The 16895-nt window shown below is 40.2% G+C and overlaps 1 protein-coding gene across 14 annotated transcripts in view; it reads right to left on the reverse strand.

The window, feature by feature from the left end:
- Positions 1-16895, reverse strand: part of Csk (C-terminal Src kinase) — a 457260-nt gene that overhangs the window by 140810 nt on the left and 299555 nt on the right. For 4 of the 14 annotated variants that reach the window (XM_070092396.1, XM_070092386.1, XM_070092387.1 and 1 more), the window contains one exon: positions 5707-5860. In XM_070092396.1, coding sequence (XP_069948497.1) covers positions 5707-5802 — 96 coding nt within the window. In that variant the 5' untranslated portion in view covers positions 5803-5860. Of the gene's footprint in view, positions 1-2097; positions 2153-2676; positions 2817-5706; positions 5861-16895 lie in introns of all 14 variants that reach the window. The other 10 variants (XM_070092394.1, XM_070092393.1, XM_070092395.1 and 7 more) reach the window with 5 other exon arrangements.

The raw sequence follows: 16895 nt of genomic DNA on the forward strand, positions 1-16895 counted from the left end.
TACAATGCCTGCACTTTAAAGGAGGGGTTTGGGATATTGGCAGTTTGGAGGGATATGTTGTGTATCTTTATACGTATATCCTTCTAAACTGTTGTATTCTGAGCACCTCTGCAAAAGCAGTGATAATGTGTGAGTGTGGTGAAAGTGTTGAATGATGATGAAAGTATTTTCTTTTGGGGGATTTTCTTTCTTTTTTGGGTCACCCTGCCTCGGTGGGAGACGACCAACTTGTTAAAAAAAAAAATATATATATATATATATATATGCATATATGTATAATATATGTATATATATATTATATATATATATATATATAAATATAAATATATATATATATATAAATATAAATATATATATACAGTGGACCCCCGTATAACGATTACCTCCGAATGTGACCAATTATGTAAGTGTATTTATGTAAGTGCGTTTGTACGTGTATGTTTGGGGGTCTGAAATGGACTAATCTACTTCACAATATTTCTTATGGGAACAAATTCGGTCAGTACTGGCACCTGAACATACTTCTGGAGTGAAAAAATATCGTTAACCGGGGGTCCATTGTATATGTATGTGTATATGTATATGTATATGTATGTATGTATGTATGTGTATATATATATATATATATATATATATATATATATATATATATATATATTATTATCACACTGGCCGAGTCCCACCAAGGCAGGGTGGGAATATATATATATATATATATATATATATATATATATATATATATATATATATATATATATATATATATATATATAGCTAGTTTGCTACATGTAGGTAGTAGGCTGGTAGACAGTAACCGCCCAGGGAGGTACTACTGTCCTGCCAAGTGAGTGTAAAACGGAAACCTGTAATTGTTTTACATGATGGTAGGATTGCTGGTGTTTTTTTTCTGCCTCATAAACATGCAAGATTTCAGGTACATCTTGCTACTTCTACTTACACGTAGGTCACACTACACATACATGTACAAGCATATATATACACACCCCTCTGGGTTTTCTTCTATTTTCTTTCTAGTTCTTGTTCTTGTTTATTTCCTCTTATCTCCATGGGGAAGTGGAACAGAATTCTTCCTCCGTAATCCATGCGTGTTGTAAGAGGTGACTAAAATGCCGGGAGCAAGGGCCTAGTAACCCCTTCTCCTGTATAAATTACTAAATTTAAAAAGAGAAACTTTCGTTTTTCTTTTTGGGCCACCCTGCCTTGGTGGGATATGGCCGGTTTGTTGAAAAAAAAAAAAAGTTTGCTACTATCTGCAGTTTTGGTATCGATGGCAGGTACTTAGAATGTATCCCCCTCAGCTACAGGGGAGTCCTTCTGTATACTATTAATCTCCTGTCAGAAAAGTTAAAATATTCTGAAGGAATTTCTCCTTACAATTTTTCAAGTGAATTAATTACTTTGTTTACAAATTTATTAGATATTCATGATGAACTGAAACCTTAAAATAGATTTGTTTACAATATTAAAATTAAAAATTGCCTTGAAATCCCTTCACTCATTAAGCCCATACTGCTATTAAATAAGACATATAAACCCATGCACTCATAAAGAAATGTGGAATATGTTTACAATTCTGCCTATGTTCACCATACACAAGAGTGCAAGAATATCTGAAAAAGGCACAGTATATCCTGATTCATCTTATGCATTTAAAAAAAATCCTCAACTGCAATAAGATTTACTAATACTGATCACTTTCAGGGCATGGGTCAAATAAAGGTTAATACATGTATTGCTTATACAGAGGGATTATTTTATATTAGTAACCAAATGGAATAAACAACAAGCAGCAGGCACTAATCAAACTGTTCTTAAAAGTTGAGCATTTTCACTGTAAAAGTCAAAAGCATAACAAATGGCTATTAAAACAACATGCAACAATGGGTTCCTTTTGTGAGTTACATTGCTGAACTGTGTGCAGTCATACAAGTACGTACATTCATCATTATCATGACCTCTTTCTGTAAAAAAATCTGTTGTAAATAAACAGAACAAGACATCTATTTTTAAAGTTATGCATCATTTGAAATCATGCACAGTAAGAATGAAAGACTAATAGAGTAAAGAGTCACTCACGTATGGCACCTGTTGGTGACTTGCCTCTGACGACCCAAGAGCCTGCTCAACATAACTGAAGGTGAAGCAAAACATATATATAAAACCACTCTTCTTTTTTTTTTCCCCACACACACACACATACATACATGGACACACACATACTGTACATACATACATCTAGTGATTAAAACCTTCAAGGAGATACACTCAAGACAAAATGAGTAAAGAATACAAAGTAGCTGTGAAGCTCACAGACAATAACATAAACAAGCAACATCAAAACTGGATTAGAATAGTTACACTTATGTACAAGAGCAACATTACAAGTAATACAGTACATAGCTGGGATTAGTACCAGAGTACTAATGATGAGTATAGTTACTGGTAAATATGGCTTTATGATAAAGTACATCATATATTTTATATAAAGCACCTTATCATACAGCTACATACATTTGAAAGTCTTTCTATAAAAATTTAAGCATAGTACTGTACCATCAAGATAAGCACAGTGCCACACAATTAGCATGGTAATACACTTAAATACAATAGCTAATACTCTACTTTAATGCAATACCATACATTGAAATACATTACCACTGTATTTGGTACAACAGCATACAATTGACTACAGTCGTGCAGATCATAGTCGCCTGACATTTTGAACTTGAGTGTATCTCTTGAATATATCCCAGCTACCTTGTTGTTGCAAATGGGAAGTAATTTCGGTAATTGCTCTGTCACAAGAGGGATAATCATGAGTCACTACACAGGGGTTAAGATACAACTGTAGGTGCAGACATTAGTCACTGTTAAAAAACACTTCATGTTATAGGAATAATTTCTTAGGGAAAGCTAATCAATTAATTTATAACTGCTTACACTGACCAAAAAATTCAGCTGAAATTAAATCAACTTTCAAATTAAATTAATATCAAGATACAGAATACTTTACAAGGTAGCAGTATGCTCAGATTGCACTAAAGCACAATATAGTACAGTACTTGTATAATGAGCTCTATAAATATTGTAATTTGTACATGATTATTACTAATTAGATATTTCAGTTTAAAAAATACACTAAATAGTGTAAGCTGATGTAGGGTGAATGATGTAAATAAACTATATGTCAAAAATTGCACTGTAGTCACTATACAGGCTACACACACACACACAGCTTATAGCACAGCTATAGACAAATATTCTGATGACAATTTTATGTCACTGCCCATAGTTACAGGTATTTCACACTGCCACACAGAATGTTTGATGCTGTGCACATTTTTATACATACAGTATACAGTATAGTATAAAAATGATGAAACAGACTGAAAAGATGGAACATGTCCTTAATAAATGAACTACTAGAACAATAATCAACACTGGATTATGAAAAATATACATAAGTGTATACATAAGCATAGCAAATGGCCAGGTCCACATATTCTTCAATTTAGGAGTAAAGGGTATTCTCTTACACTGAACTGAAGTCAATAACAGTAGAGTCTCAAATTACACGGAGGTTATGTTCCTGAAAATGACATGTTATGTGAAATTATGTTGAGCAAACTGAAAAAGACAGGGATGGGGGATACCTGGATACCTGGAAAGGGTGTCAGAGGTCAACACCCCCACGGTCTCAAATTTTTTTTTTAAGTCTTGTAACTTCCTCAAAAATAATGTAATTATAGTTCAGTATAGTACATAATTAAAATACAGTACAGGTAACTATAAAGGTTACATAAATTAATTTTTCCTTAACTTAAATTTTGGTTGCTGATGTATGTTGATGATACTGAAAGGCATGGAGAAGGTAGGTATGGCACTTAGCCGAGGTGAATGACTGGATTCTTGGGCTGATGTCAATGTAGAGTTATAAGATGATAGCTGTACCAGAGTGCTCAGGTATTCTGTAATATATCTGATCTGTTTTACCTTGCAGCATTTATACAGGTGACAATACAGCATAATGCTTGCTCTTGAGCCTACTGCATCCACAATGTTAAATTTATGCCAGAACTCTGGCACTCCAGTGTCTGCATTGCCATCTACTGCTGGTGGTAGAGGAGTTTCTGCATCACCTTTCATGTGTAATGGCACTTTAATGCCTTAACAACTCCTTGATCCAATAGTTATATCAAAGATGCCATATTTAGTAGTAAAACACAACCCTCACATTTGGATCTATAGATTCCAAGAGTTGAAGATGGCCATGGGCATTATCAAGAATAAGCAGAACCATGAATGAAAGGTTCTTTCTGTGTAAGTACATCTAAACTGAAGGAATAAAATCATTCTTGAACCCATTAATAAACAGGCCCTCAATCATCCATGTGATAAATAAAAAACTCAAGTCTGCACAAAATATGGTCTGTGCCCCACAAGGATTTTACTGTAGTGCATATAAACTAAAAAGTTCTGTTTTTCCATCAAGAGGCAACATCTGTGGAAATCTGACATGTACCTCTGCCAGGTGTTGGATCAACCAGGCTGTGATGAATATGTGGGGGGCCAGCAGCAACAACCTGGTTGACCAAGCAAGCACTAGGGCCTGGTTCAGGGCCAGGCTGCAAAAGCAAGCAAATTCTTGAAACCTGTCATAGGTACTATATACCAAGGATAAAGCAGCAGACAGATATAGCTAATGGGTCCCAAATTATCGAGGCCTTTGCAAATCTCTCTATGGAGTTTCTTGCACAATCTCTCGATTGTGCAACATCCTTTCTGCTGGATTATCCTGGATGAGGTATAGCATGTCTGACATCATCATCATCATCATTGCACCCAACTCACTCCAGATCTTCTGGCTCAGAGACAATCTAAATGCCACTAAGCCTTCCATACAGTTTACCTCAGAAAAGGATGACAGCAACCCTCTTCCTTGCCTCAACACTTATGTGCAAATGCACCACAATTAAATGGACCAAGTACATAAAATCTGAAAATAATGAATAATTTTGGACTTAACAGACTTTGTCTGTTAAATCTCCAATTGACCATAAAAATAACAAAGTTTGTTAAATCTGACATGAATTTACCCAAAGGACTGTAAGAATAACAGACAATTTTGGATTTAACAGACTGTTACTTCAGAGTGTTGTCCGATCACAGATTTTGTCCATTAAATGCAAAATCCATTAAATCAGGATCTGTCATTATGAGGTCTCACTGTACAGCAAAATCATTATTCAGGTTGTTACTAGATTCATCATTCATTCAAAGAAATGGGAACTTTAGCTGCAATTAAAGGTTTTGTCAGTATATAACTGGGGCAAGACTAACACTGGTTATTTGCAAAACATGGAGAGAGTAGAACACCATCAACACATGACATAGTCAAATAAAAATGGACAAGAGTAATCTGCACAGTGAAGAAGAAAAAAAGCCAGTAACTAACCTTAATCAGGACCTCTACTTTCTTGGTTCAACAGCATTCTTATACTTAGTGCAAAATACCTGGCACGGGTTCTTTTTATGGCTGCAGCATAGGTCCTAACAACTCCTATGTCAATGGCATGCACACACTCTTAACTGTAGCATATGCTTCATAATTTCTAGCTAATCACATGAATTAGACACCAACTGACACTCACCTTTACCAAGTGTTGTATGCCTGCTGAAACTTACCCTGATCATGGTTGCAAAATGTCTGTTGACATTCATTCTTCTGATCATGGCTGTTAAATGTCTGTTGACACTCACCCTGTTCGTGGTGTGGCTCATGTTGTCGTTGTCGACGCCTATATTGATGAAGATTCTTCACCCTCCTCCATCACACAGCCTGCAACAAACAACATAAGTAACTGCCAATCATAAAACAAGATACAATTTAGTCTTTTAATATATGAATGGAATATGAAACGGTGCATATCTTATCAATTCAATGTTTAGCCAGAAGTAACTACAAAAAAACTACAGTATTTTGAAAACAGCTAAATAAGATAAACAACTTCTCTAATATCCAGTCTAAAAGACAGAAATTTTGAAAATGCCAAAAAATGGATATGGAGTGACTAACAACACTATCTTAAACAAGTTTTATTAGAGCACTGTGAGAAATTCAGAGAGAATGAGCAACAGCTTCCTTCCCCCTTTAATTTACACCATCACCTCATGTGCGTCTAGCACATTCAACCTGGCTTAGACATGAATTAGCTCAAATACGATGCAGTAAGTAGTTAAGGACTTCAGAAGCAAGGAAGAATCTTATATATAAGCTGTTACCTGTGAGGGAACATATTATGTTAGTTGTTAGGATGTAATCTTATTTTATTGACTGACATGAAGCCAGCAACAAAGTAACATTAGCTGGTCTTAGTCTAACCATAACCATTTTATGAAATTACTGAAGGGGCTTGCATCAGTCAGGAACATTGAAGAAAACAAGGAATGTCTTATTGTCTGTAACTCTGGACTCTTCAAAATAGCCATTTCCCATGATTTACTAGCTACGTAATCCTGAGAGCTAGATAGTAACCCATCTAAGAGCAACAATCAATGAAGATAACGCAGAGTGGTGGGTGGGAGACTAGTATCACAGCTCAGATGCAACATCCACACCCTTCCTTCAGTGCAGTCATAATACTATCCACCTCCAGGACCAGCTAACCAGTTTCTCTGAATACCTTCATAAATGTTACTTTGTTCACACTCATACAGCATGTCAAATCATAAAAACTACTTGCCTTCACTCTCTCCCAACATATTCACCATACAAGCCTGTTGGATGTCCAATCCCCTAGTACTCAAAACTATCCTTAGTAACCCTTCTCTTCAACCCTTCCTGAGATGACCTCTACCTCACTTTCCCTCATACCCAGATTTATATGCCCATCTAGTCATCCCATTTTGCCCCATTTTCTCTAAATGTTCAAACCACTTCAACAACCCCTCCTTTGCCCACCATAAAAAGTCATTGGGTAATCCCTAAGGTTAAGTTTAAATACTGGTACTGTACTGTACCAAATATATTTTTGTGCAGCATTCTGGTCATCCTTAAATTAACTATGCATATTTTTCCCCCAAATCATTAAGGTATATTCTAGTGCCTAGTAAATTTTTATGGAATATTCTGTAATTAATAATGAATATTTAATTAAATCCAGTTTGGAGTAATGAAGAATGGCTATCATGTAATATAACTAACAGATGATTTGTGTCATTAATAGGAGCACAGAGTTGTTAGGGCAGATGACATCATGTATAGAAGCTGCTACTCTGTGGGAGGCTTTCTTCATACAGTACTATCACTGACTGCTCAGTGTGGTCCTCATCTGGTAAATCATTAATTGTTTAACATGATGGTAGGATTGCTGGTATCCTTTTTTCTGTCATAAACATGCAAGATTTCAAGTATGTCTTGCTACTTCTACTTACACTTAGGTCACACTACACATGCATGTACAAGCATATATATAGTATATATGTTGGTAGAATTACCAACAATATGTAAAGTAAAAGGACACAAGTGCAACTAATGTGATATTTTATTATGGCAACATTTCACTCTCCAGGAGCTTTATCAAGCCGTTACAAACAGTGCATGGACACAGAGGGTATATATAGACTCAGAGTGAGGTGCAATACTAGTGGTGGTAGTAGTAGTAATAGTAGTGACATGAGTTGTAGTAGTAGTAATACAATATGGTAGAACAATTAACTTGCACATGAGTATTATTATTATTATTATAATCATGGGGGAGCGCTAAACCCATAGGATTATACAGCACATGTGGAGGAGGATGGAAGGCATTTAGGCTCAATTCAGGGAACTGGAGCACAGATCCAATTCCCTAGATCAAGAGCCCCTCACCAGCTTCAATGAACCTCCCTTGAGGGGTGCACATGAGTAAAAGGATATAAAAGCTATTACTTGGGTAACATAAAAATAGGTTAGACAAATATTTCTATTGGAACTGGATTAGAGAAGGCCTGTTTCAATGTGCTTGTGTAGTATCAGCAGGAGAGACTATGTGATGGCAGAGTTTACTGTTTTCAGGAGGATTCTTGCTAAGACTTCAGAGATGGTGAAGCTGCCTTTGTTTTGTTTAACTGGATCAGAAACAGCGATTAGTGCTGAGTCAAGGCACTTGCATCTGCGGAAATTAGTTTCTTTGATCACTAATCAGGCGTCCCTGAACTTCATGAGGTGATTGGTGGAATTTCGGTGATGTACGCAGGCGTTGTTCATGTATCGTTCCTACATGAATAAATGTGTTCACTGAGGCAGGTTTTGAGGTTTCTTGCTGTTTCACCTACATAAATCCTGTCGCAGCCTCCACAGGGTATAGTGTAAACCCCTGCATTGACTGGTTCATGGTGCTTGGATTTAGTCCTGGTTAGGTCCTTTATTGAAGTGCTGGAAGCGATGGCAACTTTAGTGTTAACTTGTGCAAGTACAGTGGACCCTCGACTTACGATATTAATTCGTTCCAGAAGGCTGCTCGGGTGCCGTTACCGAATGCATTTGCTCCCTTAAGGAATATTGTAAATTAGATTAGTCTGTATCAGACCCGCAAAAATACACTTACAAAAGCACTTACAAAAATACACTTACATAATTGTTCGAGTTGGGAGCTAATCGTAAGTCGGAGGTCCACTGTACTTTAGAAACGTTCAAAGCAACCTCCAGTTTTCCAAAATGGAGTAGTTGGAATTTGTCCTCATTGAACATCATATTGTTTTCCATTGCCCATTGGAAAACTTGGTTTATATCTTCTTGGAGGTTAACCGTGTCCTCAACAGATGACAGTCTCGACCAGATCCTAGTATCGTCTGCAAAGAATGACATGGTGCTGTGGATTACATCTCTGTCTATGTCTGATATGAGGATGAGGAACAGGATGGGGGCAAGTACCGTGCCTTGTAGAACAGAGCTTTTCACTATGGCAGCTTCCGATTTAACTCTGCTGACCACTACTCTTTGTGTTTGATTGGTTAGAAAGTTGAAGATCCATCTCCCCACTTTGCCAGTTATTCCTTTAGAACGTATCTAGTGTGCTATTGCGCCATGATCGCACTTGTCAAAAGTTTTTGCAAAGTCTGTGTATATTACATCTGCAATCTATTTTTCTTCCAGTGCATCCAAGACCATATCACAGTGATCCAGTAGTTGCAAGAGGCAGGTGCGACCTGCTCTGAACCCATGTTGCCCTGGATTGTGCAGTTCTTGGGAATCTAAGTTGTTTGTAGTCATGCTTCTTAGCACTCTTTCAAAGATTTTTATGATGTGGAACATTAGAGCTGTTGGTCTGTAGTTCTTTGCTAATGCTTTGCTGCCACCTTTATGGAGTGAGGCTATATCCGTCGTTTTAAGCAACTGGAATTTCACCCATGTCTAAGCTCCTTCTCCATAGTATATTTAGGGCATGTGAAAGGGGTTTCTTGCAGTTCTTAATGAACACAGAGTTCCACGAGTCTGGGCCCAGGGCTGAGTGCATGGGCATGTTGTCAATGGCTTATTCAAAGTCTATTGGAATTAGGGTAATGTCAGAAATCTGGCATACACTGATGGGGTTTTGAGGCTCATTCACGAAGAAATCATTTGGATTGTCGATCTTCAGACTGATTAGTGGCTCACTAAATACAGTCATACTGAGATTTCAGTATCTCACTTATTTCCTTGTTGTCATCTGTGCAAGTCCCATCTTGTCTGAGCAAGATGTGGCATCTGCCTTGTTTTTGGCATATGAAAAGAAATGTTTCGAATTTCTTTCAATTTCACTAATCGCTTTAAGCTCCTCCTGCCTTGAACATACTTCAGCTGCCAGGAAGTTGATCCTTTCAAGACACTGGTTTGTATCCATGTTATTTGAAGATATCTTCCCAACATGCTTCATTTAAGACATGGTTTACCTGGTCCCAGTTGATATTCTTGTTGTTGAAGTTATATTTGGTGAAGACAACTTTTGTATTTTGCTGATCAGGACCCCTGTGCATGTAAATCTGAACTTCAATTAGAATGTGATCGGAATTAGTTGTTTTTGATATTGTTACGTCTCTTACCAGGTCCTCATTATTTGTGAAGATAAAGTCAAGTGTGTTTTCTAGTCTTGTTGGCTGCACTATCTTCTGACTTAGGGTGTATTTATTGCAGAGATTTGGTAGCTCACATGTGTGTGACCATTCATCTGTGCTACCTCCAGGGATTGTTTCTGCTATAGCATTATTCACTACATTCTTCCATTTTGTATGCCTTAGATTGAAATCACCAAGCAGTAAGATGTTTGGGGATGGAGGTGGAAGGCTTTCCAGACAGTAATCAATTTTCAGTAGCTGTTCCTTGAACTGTTGGGAGGTTGCATCTGTTGGCTTATATACAACCATGATGACTAGGTGTTAGTTCTCAATCTTTATTGTTAGACCTTCAACTACATCATTTGTTGTGTTCATCTCCGTTCAGGTGCTTTTTGTTGCTAGTTCTTGTTGTTGTTTATTTCCTCTTATCTCCACAGGGAAGTAAACCAGAATTCTTCCTCCATAAGCCATGGGTGTTGTAAAAGGCGACTAAAATGCCAGGAGCAAAGGGCTAATGACCCCTTCTCCTATATATGTACATTACTAAATTTACAAAGAGAAACTTTTTTCTTTTTGGGCCACCCTGCCTCGGTGAGATACAGCCAGTTTGTTGAAAGAATATAGATAGAGCAAAGAATAACATAATTAATTGGCATACTCTAGATTACAAAGTTACAAAAGCTGAGTAATAAGTTATAAAATCTCACATTAAGAGGCTTCATTATGATAAAAAACTGTTTAAAAATTAAATCTGCAGGTCCAAAGCTTATCATTCAAATTAATTACCCTAAATTTTTCAGCTTGTTCATAATAAAAGTCTTTAAAATATATTATTATTACTTTTATTAGTACAGTATTTAATTTATAAATGGTACCTATAAACCAGATTAGATGGTATGACATGTAATTACTATAGTCAAGACAGAATTCGTGAATATGCTAGTGAGCAATATCAATGTAAAGATTAGCTCGGTATTTTGCCATTCAATTACACTGTATTAATAGCCCTCTGTGAGGGTAGATTCCAGACCTGCTCATGCAGATTTGCAAGGTTACAACAGCCATCGCTACGACCCAATTATCCAGGGTGAAGGCCACGTTGTATAACCTTTATCAGTTATAGATTCTGCTAAATATTGCAAGTAATGACATACTGCATGCAAAACCAGTACTTGTAAGCATGTATTCCTTCACTTGACACCCTTCTTCCTTTCACCAAGAACTCACAGGCACCCTTCACCAGAAGCATCTTCCTCAACACCTGGCTCTGCAGACATTATCTGGAGTGTGTGAAGGCGCCTTAGGGTATGTCACAATAAGAACATGTGCTCGCCCTATCTCCTTCACCTTGTCATCCTCTTGCTGGAGGGGCTAAGATAACCACGGAACCCTACTTGCCCAGCCACAACAATATATGTAATATTAAGATATCTGTAACAGATAATTCCTCCAGGTTTCCAGAGAAACAGTGTGTGGGGGGAAAGATGCTTGATGTCAGAGGAGCGAGCGTGTGCTCGCGCGCGTTTGTATTAAGTAAACTAGAGCATATTCAGAGGTTTACCAACGAAATTAGTTTAGGAAATGTGGGAAAAGACGAAAATAAGTAAGAAGATATATCTTTCATATACCTTTGAAGGGTTTTGATTGTTTTTCTATTCCCGCAGCCCGGCCCTAGGCCAGGCTTGTCTGTTACTTGCCTGATCAATCAGGCTGGTACTGTTGGTGGCCCGCTAGCACACATATCCATCACAGCCTGGATGATCTAGCACTTGGCAGAGATACATGTCCAATTTCTTCTTTAAGACTTCTCCCCTTGTTCCGGCAGTGTTTCTGATATCTTGTGAGTTTACTTAAGAATTATAACACTAGAGGAGAGATGGACCAGGGATGGAGGGAGAATAAGGTGGTGCAGATAGGGACAGGTCGTTTAAGATGTGAGGAGAGGGAGCCAGAGGACACAGGTGGCACTAGGGCATAACCAACAGGGACTTTGGGAAGTATTTTGTAAGTCTTGGTGTTGCAAATGGAATGCAACAAGAGTAACCAGACGAGGTGGTGATTGATACAAACACATGCATATTTCAAGAGTATGTATGATTAGTCTCCAGAGGCCAAGAATTAGAAAAGTCGAACTACAAAGATTAAGTAGAGGGACCAGGAGCTATGGTTCAACACCCTCAAACAAACCCAAGTAAATACAAAGCGAAACATTGTGGCAATGAGCGAGGTGTTAGCATCGTGTGCCTGGCGACTCCCACGCCTTCCACAACACACCCTGCAGGGGAAGCCTCCAAGGTGATGCTGGTAGGTGCTGCTGTTTTGATGGTGGTAATGGTGATACTTGTGGTGGTGAGTAGTAGTGGCATTTCGTGGTGATGGTGGTGGTAGTACTGGCTGTAGTTGTGGTGGTCGTTTTGGCTGTAGTTGTGGTAGTGACGGTGGTGGTAATACGGGTTGTGGTAGTAGCTATAGTGAACTTTACTACAGTTTTGACTGTGGTTGTTGTAGTGAGGCAACTACGGTGGCGGCGGCGGTAGTGGTGGAATAAGTAAGTTTATTCAGGCATACACAAATACGGTTAAATAGATTATCATACACAGCAGCATATGTATAAAGTACCTAGGATAACCCAAAAAAGTCAGAGTGATTTATTTCCATTGGGGAAATAAGGTGGCGGCGGCGGCGGCGGCGACGATGATGGTGGTGGTGTTAGTGACTGTGGGCGTTGTGGTGAACGAAGAATAGTGGGAAGAGAACGAAGGAGTGTGGGTAGTGATGTCGAGGGTAGGGGATACGGAGTGGGTAGAGGGGGAAGGCGCCTGGGTAGCGGGGCAACATTCCTGACATAGCTGAGCCAGGTTGCCCCGCGGGGAATCAGCAGATTTACAAGTGGCACAAGGTAAACATGCTGCCTTCCTCATGCCCACTCTTAATGTTGTGGTAAGAGGTGGCTGATGTAGCCGCGCACACCCCTACAAACCAGGGGTAGGGGTAAGCATGGATCCCAGTAACACCCCCCACAGAGCGACCCCCCACCGCCACAGCCTCAGGAGAGGGGAGGAAGGGACGGGAGAAGGGAGGAGGGAGAGCATGGTACTGGAGGGGGACTCGGCAATGTTTACTGGTAGCGGTGTTGCTAGTGTTGCGTAGTGCATGGAGGGCGGGGAAGGTGGGGTAGGGAGGCTCATCAGAAGACATCTTGGGTGCACCCCTGCTGCACCCAGTGGTGGTCGTCACCCTAGGTGCAGGTGGTCGCAAGTGAACAAAAACACTCACTGTAGTTCACTCCGTACAAGTGCAAGGTCATTCAATTTGGGGAAGGATAGAACTGACCATAGACGGAATAAAGACTGCGGAGGAAGAAACTTAAAATTCAATTAAAGAACGAGATCCGGAAACGATCATCACACCAAATACATCGCCAGAAGAGCCTCAGGATTTTAATAGCCTCTGCACTTGACTTGTACTCACTAGAGCGCAGGCGAGAGATATATCATAATCTACACCTGGAAGATTCTGGAGGGACTGGTCCCTAATATGCACACAACAATCACTCCATACGAAAACAAAAGACTTGGCAGGCGATGCAACATACCCCCAGCGAAAAGTAGGTGCGTCACTGGTACACTAAGAGAAAACACAATAAGTGTCCGGGGCCCAAGACTATTCAACAGCCTCCCACCAGCAATAAGGGGCATTATGGGAAGACCCCTGGTTGTCTTCAAGAGGGAGCTGGACAGATATCCAAAGACGGTGCCGGATCAGCCGGGCTGTGGTTCGTACGTTGGATTGTGTGCGGCCAGCAGTAACAGCCTCGTTGATCAGGCCCTGATCCACCGGGAGGCCTGGTCGTGAACCGGGCCGCGGGGGCGTTGATCCCCGGAATGCCCTCCAGGTAGACTCTAGGCAAGTCTTACCAATAACAAAGCAATCTTCAGAAAACTTAATAATGAATATTTTACATCACTGTACACAACATATCTCAGGCCCATGCCAGAATATGCAGCAAAAGTGTGAATACCCCGCCTGATCACGCCTATATTGTTGGATTAATTATCGGTCTGACCTGTAATAAGCCTACTTGAAAACTTGAAACTTCCACAGATTTACAACTACACTAGTTCTAGAACCGAGGGGGTTGTGCATTTTAAAGACAAAGTAAAGGAGCCGAGTCTGACGATTCTAGAAGAAACTAATGACTACTAGGTATGACACGGTTACAATGTACAAGACACTAAAAGGAATTGATACAGCGGATAGGGAGTTTGAAATGCGAGGAACAGAAACAGGGCAACAGATGAGTCACGGTGATGTCAGAGAGTACTTCTTCAGTCGTTGGGAGTATTGAGGAATATGAGCGATTTGAATGAGGAAGTAGTGGAGGCAAACTTCGCCCACTGTTTTAACACACACACACACACACACACACACACACACACACACACACACACACACACACACACACACACACACACACACACACACACGATCAGTGAAGAGGCGGGGGCCAGGAGCTTGGACTCGACCCCTGCAACCTCAACTAGGTGAGTACAACTAGGTGAGTACACACACACGCACACACGCACACACGCACGCACGCACGCACGCACGCACACGCGCACACGCACGCACGCACGCACACGCGCACACACACACACACACACACACACACACACACACACACACACACACACACACACACACACACACTGACTAGTCTTGTTGCAAACCTTTGCACTTTCTCTAATTTTCTTACATGCTTGGCTAGGCGTGGGCTCCAAACTAATGCTGTACACTCCAGTATAAGCCTGACATACAAGGTGTACAGGTTCCTGAACGATTCCTTATTGAGATGTCGGAATACTATTCTTAGGTTTGCTAGGCGCCCATATCCTACTGCAGCATATGGGCGCTTAGCAAACCTAAGAATAGCATTTCGACATCTCAATAAGGAATCGTTCAGGACCCTGTACACCGTGTATGTCAGGCCTATATTGGGGTATGCAGCATCAGTTTGGAACCCACACCTAGCCAAGCATGTAAGGAAATTAGAGAAAGTGCAAAGGCTTGCAACAAGACTAGTCCCGGAGCTAAAGGGCATGTCCTACGACGAAAGGTTAAGGGAAATCGACCTGACGACACTGGAGGACAGGAGAGATAGGGGGGATATGATAACGACATATAGAATACTGAGAGGAATTGACAAGGTGGACAGACAGGATGTTCCAGAGATGGGACACAACAACAAGGGGTCACAACTGGAAATTGAAGACTCAGATGAATCATAGGGATGTTAGGAAGTATTTCTTTAGTCACAGAGTTATCAGAAAGTGGAATAGTCTGGGAAGTGAAGTGATGTAGTGGAGGAAGGATCCATATATAGCTTTAAGAAGAGGTATGATAAAGCTCATGGATCAGGGAGAGAGTGGACCTAGTAGCGACCAGTGAAGAGGAGGGGCCAGGAACTGTGGATCGACCCCTGCAACCACAACTAGGTGTATACACACACACACACACACAGCCAGCCAGGAGCTGTTTCTCGACCCCTATAACCACATATAAGTGAAGCAGGCCAAAGCAACATAAGTTCGAGTCCTTGGCTAGTGCAGTGTTGTTATTGATCAATACCACTCGTTCGTGGTCACAATATAAAATAATGCTCGTTGTACTAGTACACCCAACAGGGACTAGATAGAAATTAGCCTAGAGTCATCCACACCATCGTGTGTCCTTGGGTAGCGAGTACAACATCCAGTCCCGCTGGATGTGCTACTCTTAAGGATCGTATGGTCCAGTGGATTAGAGCGTCATGTGTTTTTGCCCACCATGAGGCAGGTCAAAGCAGCATGGGTTCGAGTCCTTGGCTAGTGCAGTGTTGTTATTGATCAATACTACTCGTTCGTGGTCACAATAATATAAAATACTGCTCGTTGTACTAGTACACCAAACAAAGAATAGATAGAAATTAGCCTAGAGTCATCCACACCATCGTGTGTCCTTGGGTAGCGAGTACAACATCCAGTTCCGCTGGATGTGCTACTCTTAAGGATCGTATGGTCCAGTGGATTAGGGCGTCATGTGTTTTCGCCCACCATGAGGCAGGCCAAAGCAGCATGGGTTCGAGTCATTGGCTAGTGCAGTGTTGTTATTGACACACAAGTTTTGAAGAGTGTAAGGAAAAGGGTACTGGAACACGTGGAGATAAGATTCTTTACAGAAAACCAGCACAGATTTCGAGATGGAAAATCCTATCTCGCGAATATGCTTAAGTTCTATGATTGAGTCACAGAGACACCGCACCTGAAATTAGTCCAGAAATTAGAAGAACAGTAGGTTTAAAAGGTGTAATGCGTCAGTGGAGCAGGAAGTACTTGAAAGACAGAAGGTAGAGAGTAACAGGAAGGAATGAATTAAGAGAAGGGGAGGGAGTAACGGGTGGAGTACCGCAAGGATCAATATTAGAAACACTACTGTTTCCACATGTCAATGACCTACCAGAAGGGATCGACTTTTATGTGTAACTATTTGCTGACGATGTATGACTAATGGGAATATAAACGAAAGGGACAGAGATAAACTGCAATGAGACTTCAACAAACTGCAAATGTGGTTCAGCAAGTAGCTCTAGAGTTCAATCCAAACAAATATAAGGCAATGAGAATTTGAGGTGAAGGCAGGCCATACACACAATATTCGTACAGCATGGGTGGAGAAAGGCTGCAATCATCAGTGAACGAAAATGATCCGAGGGAATTACACAAAACCCGTATAACGTCTGCGGTATGTACATGATTAACCAA

The sequence above is a fragment of the Cherax quadricarinatus genome, chromosome 39, assembly GCF_038502225.1.
Source record: "Cherax quadricarinatus isolate ZL_2023a chromosome 39, ASM3850222v1, whole genome shotgun sequence".
NCBI classification, from domain to species: Eukaryota; Metazoa; Arthropoda; class Malacostraca; order Decapoda; family Parastacidae; genus Cherax; species Cherax quadricarinatus.